We start from the raw sequence: 11,519 nt of genomic DNA on the forward strand, positions 1-11,519 counted from the left end.
TGATGTAGTATATATGAAATAAACGCTTATTTGTAAGAAAACAAAAACTGATTACGACGGAATATTTTCGTACGAAAAATAGCGAAAGATTTGATTTCGCGATTGACTCTCCTTGCGTATTGACACGAAATTAATGCCCCATACTCCCAAAGAAACATATATTAATGTTTACATTTTGACCTCTTTACAGTTTTCAGACTATAGATATACCTAACAAATTATTACGAATAAAAATAACATGCACACGATAGAATGACAACTTCAAGCGTTTGATACGATGTGGCGTATCTGAGTATGGAGAAAATGCACTCCCAGAAAATTCACTCCCAGGTAAAATTTTCATAGTTCATAATCATGTGTTCGTAACGGAAGAGAGACACCTGATGTTTTCATGTGTAACGTCAGTTTAAAACGAATCGAAAATTTGTCACCATTTTTGTTTTCTATATACTGTAACAATTTAAAAGAGTATTTTGAACAAAATAATGTATCTTGTTTGCAAGAAATTGATAGTTTATGTGAACATACTCTTGGTGTATATGTTAGATTATTTGTGATTTTATATGCAGATGATACCGTTTTGATATCCGAATCTCTAGAAGGGCTACAAAGTGCTCTTGATTGTTTTCCAAATTATTGTGAACATTTGAACACTGTTAATACCAATATGACAAAAAAAATGTCATTTTTTGAAAAACGTAAAAAAAAGAAGACTGTTCCACTTTACCATATTTGATGAGCAAATAAATCACGAGGATTCTTATCATCATCTTCGCATACTATTTAACTATAACTTTCATTTGCTAAAACAAGGAAAAAATAAGCGGAACAAGTTGCAACTTAAACTGTTCGATTCACTGGTTACCCTGATTCTACTTTAGGGATGTGAAATCTGGGGATATGAAAACGTAAGCATAATTGAAAAAAAAAATTCACTTACAATTTTGTAAGAAGATTTCAAATGTTAGAAGAAATACACCAAATTACATGGTTTATGGCGAACTATTTTCACTTGAAATTGAAATAAAATTATGGATGTTAATATCTTGGCATTAATTGATAACAGGAGGCGACACACTTTCTACTACATTCTATCGCTTAATACTAAAAATGCAAAAAATCAAGTAGCAGACTTTAAATGGCTTAGTTATATAAAACAAATACTTAATGATCCTGGTTTTAACAACATTTGGATATACCAAAACACCTGTATATTAAATAAAACTGTTTTCAAAACATTGCTAAAAAGACGTTTATGTGATCAATTCACTCAAAACTGGTTTTCTACTATCCAATCACCGTCTTGTGGACAATTTTATTCTATCTTTAAAAAAACAATTTAACATTGAGCCTGATCTAATTAAGCTTAATTCCCAAGAGCGCATTTTTATCTGCAAATTTAGAATGTCAAATTTAAAGTTACATGTTGAAACTGGTAGATGGATTGGTATACCACATTATGATCACGATTGTTTATTATGTAACGGTATTGGTGATGAATACCATTACCACCGGTATTCATTTCAATGAAATAATGTTTTAGTGACAGAGTTTAGACACAAATACATAAAGTATTACTTTATAAATCCAAGTTTAACTAAAATGGGAGGTATGTTTGAAATATGTAACAAATAATTATTATCTAGAGTGAGTCATTTCCCGAAAAATGTAGTAAAACTTTCAAGTAGGTATAATCAAAACATGTATCTATATTGCCGACAATGGCAGGTGTAGTCTACGATCACGTGAGTAAGGTACGTAAATACGCTGAAATGAAAATGAAAAAAACCACTGATTGAAGTAAGTTACTACCTGTAATAACAATATGCACATTGTTTAAGATAACAAAATAAGAAAATAACTTTACACATAGATGTGTACAATTTCACTCACATTTTATGCAGTTCCTAAACTGATTACCATAATATTCAAATATCAGATAGGCTAGCTTTTAGGTCGCCAAAGAAAAAACCAATGAATGTTCATATGCACTAGTCATCGAAAAGTATTCATTGGTTGTGTAACGAAAATCCTTAAATAAACAAACTCGAAGAAAATGTTTTTAAAAGGATGAGTCACAGAGCATTAACAATGGTGAATATAATATAAACTCGAATAAAATGTACCTGTGTATCAAACACAAAATTTACCTGTGCATCAAAAACAAAATGTACCGATGCATCAAAAACCTACATGAGTATCAAAAACAAAATATATATGTGTATCAAAATAAAATGTAGCTGTGTATCAAACGTAAAGTGTACCTGTGTATCAAAAACAAAATCTACCTGTGTTTCAAACATAAAATGTACCTGTGTATCAAAAATTACATAAGAAGCAAAAACAAAATAAACATGTGTATCAAAAACAAATTGTTCCTTTTTATCAAACATAAAATGTAGCTGTGCATCAAACACAAAATGTACCTGTGTATCAAAAGAAAAGGGAAAAAATGTAAACCGACATACGAAATTGATTACCAGACGAGAACCAAATATCAGATAGGCCAGCCTTTAGGTCGCCTATGAATGCTCATATGCACTAATCATCTAAAAGTGTTCATTAGTTGTGTTACGAAAATCTTAACATAAACCAACTCGAAGAAAATGTTTTTAAAAGGATGAGTCACAGAGCATTAACAATGGTGAATAGAATATAAACTCGAACAAAATGTACCTGTGTATCGAACACAAAAGGTACCTGTGTATCAAAACCAAAAGGTACCTGTGTATCGAAAACAATATACCTGTGTATCGATAACACAATGTACCTGTGTATCGAGAACACAATGTACCTGTGTATCGAAATCAAAATTTACCTGTGCATCAAAAACAAAATGTACATGTACCGATGCATCGAAAACTACATGAGCATCAAAAACAAAATATACCTGTGTATCAAAAACAAATTGTTCCTGTTTATCAAACATAAAATGTAGCTGTGTATCAAACACATAATGTACATGTGTATCAAAAGAAAAGGGGAAAAATGTAAACCGACATACGAAATTGATTACCAGACGAGAACCAAATGTTTAAAGAATAACTCTAAGCTTCACACAAATAAGACATAAATTTATGAATCATGTCGTCAATGGTTGACGGATCAGGATGAACGTTGACGTTTTCGATACATGTCGTCAAATCCCACTCGTTCAAATAAGTAATCTTGTTATGAAACTCCATGAACTCTTCATAGAATAATTGTTCATGCATTCTTCTAATAAAATCCAGCGGTTTTAGCATATTTATAAATGTTGCAGAGTGTGGACCTTTCACAAACACTCTTGCTTCCGGCATACGCTTAAACAATCTACCAATCGCAAATTTGGCGTCTCGAATATGTTCGCGAAATTCAAATGGCGTAGTTCTAGCGAAATGCATCATATTATGTAGAACAATGGTAGCCTTTTTCTTGTAAGGAATCCGATCTATGTACCAAGCAACAGACTTAATCATTTCCCTTGGTGAATTTTCTCCTGTATAGAAAGGCAGCTCATGAACAGCCCACAACATCGTGAAATTTAAATCTTGACGTACAGCCTTCCTTAAGCTGAACCATCGCGTTTTTGTTTGTCCCTTTTTATTTTCCGGTAACACCATATTAATCATTTTCTGTATGTGATCAAACCAGGAACGGATATTTGAATCACCGATTAGAAAGAGATATTGATCACGTAAGCACTTCTCATATGAAATCTTGGAAGGTGTGAACGTGTTTTTACACCCTCTCTGGTGCCATTTGCCATTGTAGTAAAATCCGACAGGGGATTCCTCATTCCATGTCTCAATGTTAGGTCTTTTGTAACATGGTACATCCCGAGAAGGAACAAAATCTTCCGCTAAAAAACATAAATAAGTAAACATGTAATCTGAGTTCAGAAAAGTAAGTGTTTAAGGTAATCTGAAGAAAAAAGAAAAGATACTTAAAGTAGGTAAATGAATGAATCAGCTTTGGCAACAAAATTTTATGTAATAAAGATGACTTCTCAGGTGAACATGTGTAACATCATTCAAAATTCCTTCACGTGAAAAATGTTGATTTCACTTTTTGACCTTTTCAAATGAAATTATCATGTGAGATTCACGCGAATGAATTTTGCCCTTTGTTTTGAATCGTATGTCCTATGCTAGGTGTCTGTGGTTGGTGTTGTTTGTGTGTGTGGTTTGTGTTATTTGTTTCTGTGCTTGATATTGTTTGTGTGTGTGGTTGGTGTTGTTTGTGTGTGTGGTTTGTTTCTGTGCTTGATATTGTTTGTGTGTGTGGTTGGTGTTATTTGTGTGTGTGGTTGGTGTTATTTGTGTCTGTGGTTGGTGTTGTTTGCTTGTGTGGTTTGTGTTGTTTGTGTATGGTTTGTGTTGTTTGTGTGTGTGGTTCGTGTCGTTTGTGTGTGTGGTTTGTGTGTGTGGTTGGTGTTGTGTGTGTGGTTTGTGTTGTTTATGTGTGTGGTTAGTGTTGTTTGTGTATGTGATTTGTGTTGTTTGTGTTGTTTGCGTGTGTGTGGTTTGTTTTTTGTGTGTGTGGTTTTTGTTGTTTGTGTGTGTGGTTGGTGTTGTTTGTGTGTGTGGCTTGTGTTGTTTGTTTTTGTGGTTGGTGTTGTTAGTGTCTGTGGTTTGTGTTGTTTGTATCTTTGGTTCGTGTTGTTTGTGTGTGTAGTTTGTGTTGTTTGTGTGTGTGGCTGGTATTGTTTGTGTATGTGGTTGGTGTTGTTAGTGTCTGAGGCTGTGGCAGGGGAAAATCAAGATTATAGATGTAGTAGATTGCTGATCTTTCTGGTTTCCTTTAATGCATTTAATTCAGTGCATAGTGATCCAAAAAGAGGGATAATGGATTGTGACGGGGACTTTCTATAAGACTCCTTTATTGGTTTCTGTTGTCTATTACTGACCATTAAACTGTCAATTTGATAGAGAGACGAATTGAAGCTCAATTTAAAGTATGATAAGCATCCGTACACAAAAAATGCAGGGTAAACTACTTGATTAGTGCCATTACAATAATGCGTGCAACATATAAAGTCTACCAATATGACCAATCAGTAATGATGATACTCAAAAATAAAATGAAGATATGAAATATCATTTTTATCACAAACCCCTGTTATCCCGGTCACTCAATTGATAGGATTCCAAGTCAAGGTGTTATTGACAATTTCTTTTAGAAACTCTTGGAAACAGTTGGTGTGTAATGTACATTTGTTGATATTTTCGGGTTCTGAGCAATCTTGTTTTGCAGAATTTTATCTGTTTCTGCTTCTTCGACTGCAAGAAAACATTTGCATTTCTGTTCGTCTGCCATTTGTAAATAACTGAAAGGGAGACAACTCCTCGCAACAGAATGTGGGGGTCGCCATTGAGGCACACGTCAATGGAGATATGATATTGGTCTCCCTGGCTCACGCGCCTCAAGGAGATATGATGTTTTATCCCCCTTCCCCGTGATGCGTTTTGGCTAATTAAAGACACTGTAATATGAGGTATAATAATAGTGTTTCTATGTACCAAGAAATCTACTCACCTCCGGTTACCGTTATGGCGGGGCTTTGCTTTAACATCATATGCTTGTGGACCCTGTTTCGAAGAGATCCTTTAATTTAGGTCTTTTTAAATCATATATGTTGTCGTGTTTTTGCAGTTGTTTGTACATTTAGTATGTTCATATTGTTAGAAATGGAAAGCATCTTTTGCGACCTTAAATAGCGATAAATATACATATGAAGATCTTGCGAAAAACCATTGAGGTTTCTATCACTGATTCGGCTACGTTTTCAGTCAGACGTACGAGCATATTTTTGTTATTTTCACTGTTATAGCTAAATTTGTATTTTATCAACACTACATACTTTTCCAGCTAACAAATGATTAGCATATTTACCTGGCAATAGTTCTCTCAGAATTACTTAAATGGTCGGTACGATGGCCTTTAGTAAACTTCCAGTCCTTGCAATTTAGTGTACGAATTTTGGGTTTAGCACAAAACCAGTGCAGTCCGTAGTTTTCTTCTGTAAAATTACACACATCTTTTGACCCAAATACGTTTGGTTTCACACTGCATGCTGTTTGTTCTGCAGTTTCATCGTTTTTAAATCCGGCGTCCATATCATGCATTAATCCATGGTTTTCAATGTAATTAAGAACAATGGCAATATGCTCTCTAGTTGCTGCTATAGACACTTTAATGATACATTTACCTGTCCATAAAGCCAACACGTGGCCTGTATATGATCCGTTTTTGTGATCGACAACATAGCCATTTACACTAGCGTCCTTGATTTCACTTTTTAGCCAAATACGGAGGATATCTCCCCCTCGTGTGAGTTGTTTCCCATATCCGTCATAAAGAATAATCTCTACTTTTATATCCTCTCCCAGTGAATACGTTGTCTTGTTCACAGTCAGAGTTTGAACGGAAGAATCATTACTTGCAATGCGTCTCAAATCCATAGGGTTTAAGTTTTTGATAGACAGGTAGAAATCATAAGATGATAAAGCAGTTTTTGATACGGAGGTAGCATAATCCGATTCTTGGATGGCCAGTGATGTATTTGTGAAGTGACGAAACACTACAGGATAGGTTCTTTTGTTGAAAATAAATCGTTGCAAATCCGTGGGTTTGAATGGCAGATGAACGTTAGTGTGGCTGCTGGAAAATACGAAAGAATGATAAGTTAACATTTAACGGAAAAGTGAGTCCCCGCAGTCTGAAAATTCAGTCTTTATATTTTCATTTCACAAATCATCCCAAGATGATCTCTCAATTGTAGATGTAATATTGCTATCCTATATCTATACTGAGTCCGTTTTCACTATTATGTACCATGTCTAGATGTGAAATTTTACCATACTAGGTGTAATCAGTGACCATACTTAGTGTAATCAGTGACCATACTAGGTGTAATCAGTGACCATACTAAGTGTAATCAGTGACCATACTAAGTGTAATCAGTGACGGACTAAGTGTAATCAGTGACCATACTAGGTGTAATCAGTGACCATACTAAGTGTAATCAGTGACCATACTAAATGTAATCAGTGACCATACTAAATGTAATCAGTGACCATGCTAAATGTAATCAGTGACCATACTAGGTGTAATCAGTGACCATACTAAGTGTAATCAGTGACCATACTTAGTGTAATCAGTGACCATACTAAGTGTAATCAGTGACCATACTAAGTGTAATCAGTGACCATACTAAGTGTAATCAGTGACCATACTAAATGTAATCAGTGACCATACTAAGTGTAATCAGTGACCATACTAAGTGTAATCAGTGACCATACTAAGTGTAATCAGTGACCATACTAAATGTAATCAGTGACCATACTAAGTGTAATCAGTGACCATACTAAATGTAATCAGTGACGGACTAAGTGTAATCAGTGACCATACTAGGTGTAATCAGTGACCATACTAAGTGTAATCAGTGACCATACTAAGTGTAATCAGTGACCATAGTAAGTGTAATCAGTGATCATACTAGGTGTAATCAGTGACCATACTAAGTGTAATCAGTGACCATACTAAGTGTAATCAGTGACCATACTAAGTATAATCAGTGACCATACTAAATGTAATCAGTGACCATACTAAGTGTAATCAGTGACCATATTTAGTGTAATCAGTGACCATACTAAGTGTAATCAGTGACCATACTAAGTGTAATCAGTGACGGACTAAGTGTAATCAGTGACCATACTGGGTGTAATCAGTGACCATACTAAGTGTAATCAGTGACCATACTAAGTGTAATCAGTGACCATACTAAGTGTAATCAGTGACCATACTAAGTGTAATCAGTGACCATACTAAGTGTAATCAGTGACCATACTAAGTGTAATCAGTGACCATACTAAGTGTAATCAGTGACCATACTAAGTGTAACTAAATGTAATCAGTGACCATTCTAAGTGTAATCAGTGACCATACTAAGTGTAAACAGTGACCATACTAAGTGTAATCAGTGACCATACTAAGTGTAATCAGTGACCATACTAAGTGTAATCAGTGACCATAGTAAGTGTAATCAGTGATCATACTAGGTGTAATCAGTGACCATACTAAGTGTAATCAGTGACCATACTAAGTGTAATCATTGACCATACTAAGTGTAATCAGTGACCATACTAAGTATAATCAGTGACCATACTAAATGTAATCAGTGACCATACTAAGTGTAATCAGTGACCATATTTAGTGTAATCAGTGACCATACTAAGTGTAATCAGTGACCATACTAAGTGTAATCAGTGACCATACTAAGTGTAACTAAATGTAATCAGTGACCATTCTAAGTGTAATCAGTGACCATACTAAGTGTAATCAGTGACCATACTAAGTGTAATCAGTGACCATACTAGGTGTAATCAGTGACCATACTAAGTGTAATCAGTGACCATACTAAGTATAATCAGTGACCATACTAAGTGTAATCAGTGACCATACTAGGTGTAATCAGTGACCATACTAGGTGTAATCAGTGACCATACTAAGTATAATCAGTGACCATACTAAGTGTAATCAGTGACCATACTAGGTGTAATCAGTGACCATACTAAGTGTAATCAGTGACCATACTAAGTGTTACCAGTGACCATACTAAGTGTAATCAGTAACCATACTTAGTGTAATCAGTGACCATACTAAGTGTAATCAGTGACCATACTAAGTGTAACTAAATGTAATCAGTGACCATACTAAGTGTAATCAGTGACCATACTAAGTGTAATCAGTGACCATACTAAGTGTTACCAGTGACCATACTTAGTGTAATCAGTGACCATACTAAGTGTAATCAGTGACCATACTAAGTGTAATCAGTGACCATACTAAGTGTAACTAAATGTAATCAGTGACCATACTAAGTGTAATCAGTGACCATACTAGGTGTAATCAGTGACCATACTAAGTGTAATCAATGACACTACTAAGTGTAATCAGTGACCATACTAAGTGTAATAAGTGACCATACTAAGTGTAACCAGTGACCATACTAAGTGTAATCAGTGACCATACTAAGTGTAATCAGTGACGGACTAAGTGTAATCAGTGACCATACTAAGTGTTACCAGTGACCATACTAAGTGTAATAAGTGACCATACTAAGTGTAATCAGTGACCATACTAAATGTAATCAGTGACCATACTAAGTATAATCAGTGACCATACTAAGTGTAATCAGTGACCATACTAGGTGTAATCAGTAACCATACTAAATGTAATCAGTAACCATACTAAATGTAATCAGTGACCATACTAAGTGTAATCAGTGACCATACTAAGTATAATCAGTGACCATACTAAGTGTAATCAGTGACCATACTAGGTGTAATCAGTAACCATACTAAATGTAATCAGTAACCATACTAAATGTAATCAGTGACCATACTAAGTGTAATCAGTGACCATAGTAAGTGTAATCAGTGACACTACTAAGTATAATCAGTGACCATACTAAGTGTAATCAGTGACCATACTAAGTGTAATCAGTGACCATACTAAGTGTAATCAGTGACCATACTAAGTATAATCAGTGACCATACTAAGTGTAATCAGTGACCATACTAAGTGTAATCAGTGACCATACTAAGTGTAATCAGTGACCATACTAAGTGTAATCAGTGACCATACTTAGTGTAATCAGTGACCATACTTAGTGTTACCAGTGACCATACTAAGTGTAATCAGTAACCATACTAAATGTAATCAGTGACCATAAAAATCAAGGGACACTACGTTTACATGACCAATGCAGTCTCAAGATTGTAAACCCTGAATAAGCTAATATCTGAATGGCTTATAGAAACTATGGCATTTCGTGAAGAAATCTTATAATTTATTCCATTTCGTTTGCTTGGAATATAGGATAAAGACTATTTGTAAAACAACCTTCCCCTCAGGGTCTTAGTACATACAATGTATACTGCAAACAACGATGTCACATTTGCCCAAAGGAAGTCTTTGATTCTATCTCGTAGAGTACCAGTAAAAGTTGTAAACAAACTTTAATGAATAAAGACAAGGAGGAACAGAAGGAAAAGAAGGAAAAGCGATATTGATACAAGTTCATGACTTTATTTACATTCTCCGCAAAGTATGTTCTTTCGATATTGTCTCCTCAGAAATCTGTACGGATTGTGTAATGAATACTTTCGATATTGTCTCCTCAAACATCTGTAGGGATTATGTAATGAATACTTTCATTATTGTCTCCTCAGAAATCTGTAGGGATTATGTAATTAATACTTTCAATATTGTCTCCTCGGAAATCTGTAGGGATTGTGTAATGAATACTTTCGATATTGTCTCCTCAAACATCTGTAGGGATTATGTAATGAATACTTTCATTATTGTCTCCTCAGAAATCTGTAGGGATTATGTAATTAATACTTTCAATATTGTCTCCTCGGAAATCTGTAGGGATTGTGTAATGAATACTTTCGATATTGTCTCCTCAAACATCTGTAGGGTTTATGTAATGTATACTTTCGATATTGTTTCCTCAGAAATCTGTAGGGCTTATGTAATTAATACTTTCGATATTGTCTCCTCAGAAATCTGTAGGGATTATGTAATGTATACTTTCGATATTGTCTCCTCAAACATCTGTAGGGATTATGTAATGTATACTTTCGATATTGTCTCCTCAAACATCTTCTCCACAAATCCATCCACCTTAGGCCATGTAAAACCTGACATCTGATGATACAGAGATTATGACACAGTGAGAAACGAAGAGAGATTATTAGCTGTGATCAGTGTGAGGGTCTATGTTACGACTCGGCAGAAGCTGATGTATATATGTTTTTTGTAGAAAGTCAACTGTCGAAAGTGCTATTTATCTTTCTAGTTGCGTATAAGCCAAATATCTGACTGTCATGAATGTGTTGTGTTATATCTTGTTATCGTACTGGTGATGTCCATATTTCAACTATGAGACCAAATAAATTATAAAAATAAAATAATAATAATAAAAAAGCAAAAAAAAAACCCCCAAAAAACCCCAATGTGTTCACACCGAAAACGCTAGCTTGAGATATCATAGTAATAATGGACATATATGTTGATACAAGATTAACTCATTCAAACTGGTTTCAAGACAAACAAAATGCATGGTAAAGGGGATTTAATTTTATGTCAAATATCATATTTTGCAATTTTAAAGTTTTTTTGAAGAGTTTAGCATGGCTTACAAATTTGCATACTTTTGTATGTGTTATATGAACTAACTTGAATTGCTTACATACTAATAACATGTTTCTTTTTTTTTCATAACTGGGCACTTTTAATGTTAACTTTTACCATACAATTTGTATCATCAACACTCATCTTATCAAATTATCCCCGATTGAAACCCGTATATTTTCTATTCAATGGTCAATATCACAAACTGAAATTTCCTCTTCTCTCTATATAAATGAAGAAGACCATCAACTCAGTTCAAAGTTATTGGCATCAATACATCAATAGGTGCCAAGCAGTTGACGGAATCTGTGGCACCGAAAGCGAGACAAATCATT

General features: G+C 34.5%; 1 protein-coding gene across 1 annotated transcript; it reads right to left on the reverse strand.

Annotated features, from left to right (window-relative positions):
• Positions 1-2,361: 2,361 nt before the first annotated feature.
• LOC117335190 (NXPE family member 1-like) lies at positions 2,362-6,635 on the reverse strand. Its single transcript, XM_033895172.1, has 3 exons — positions 5,875-6,635; positions 5,518-5,570; positions 2,362-3,841 (listed from the first exon to the last, which is right to left on the reverse strand). Exons 1-3 carry the CDS (start codon positions 6,441-6,443, stop codon positions 3,048-3,050), a joined length of 1,416 nt encoding a protein of 471 aa, XP_033751063.1. The 5' UTR covers positions 6,444-6,635; the 3' UTR covers positions 2,362-3,047.
• Positions 6,636-11,519: the final 4,884 nt, after the last annotated feature.

Source organism: Pecten maximus, chromosome 9 (assembly GCF_902652985.1).
Source record: "Pecten maximus chromosome 9, xPecMax1.1, whole genome shotgun sequence".
Taxonomy (NCBI): Eukaryota; Metazoa; Mollusca; class Bivalvia; order Pectinida; family Pectinidae; genus Pecten; species Pecten maximus.

Bases quoted from the DNA above. Each gene is read 5' to 3' on its own strand.
- LOC117335190 (XM_033895172.1), bottom strand. From the start codon at position 6,443: ATGGATTTGAGACGCATTGCAAGTAATGATTCTTCCGTTCAAACTCTG. The intron at 5,571-5,874 runs GTAAATATGCTA...TCTTCGAAACAG, and splicing joins TCTGAGAGAACTATTGCCAG to GGTCCACAAGCATATGATGT. The intron at 3,842-5,517 runs GTGAGTAGATTT...TATGTTTTTTAG, and splicing joins CGCCATAACGGTAACCGGAG to CGGAAGATTTTGTTCCTTCT.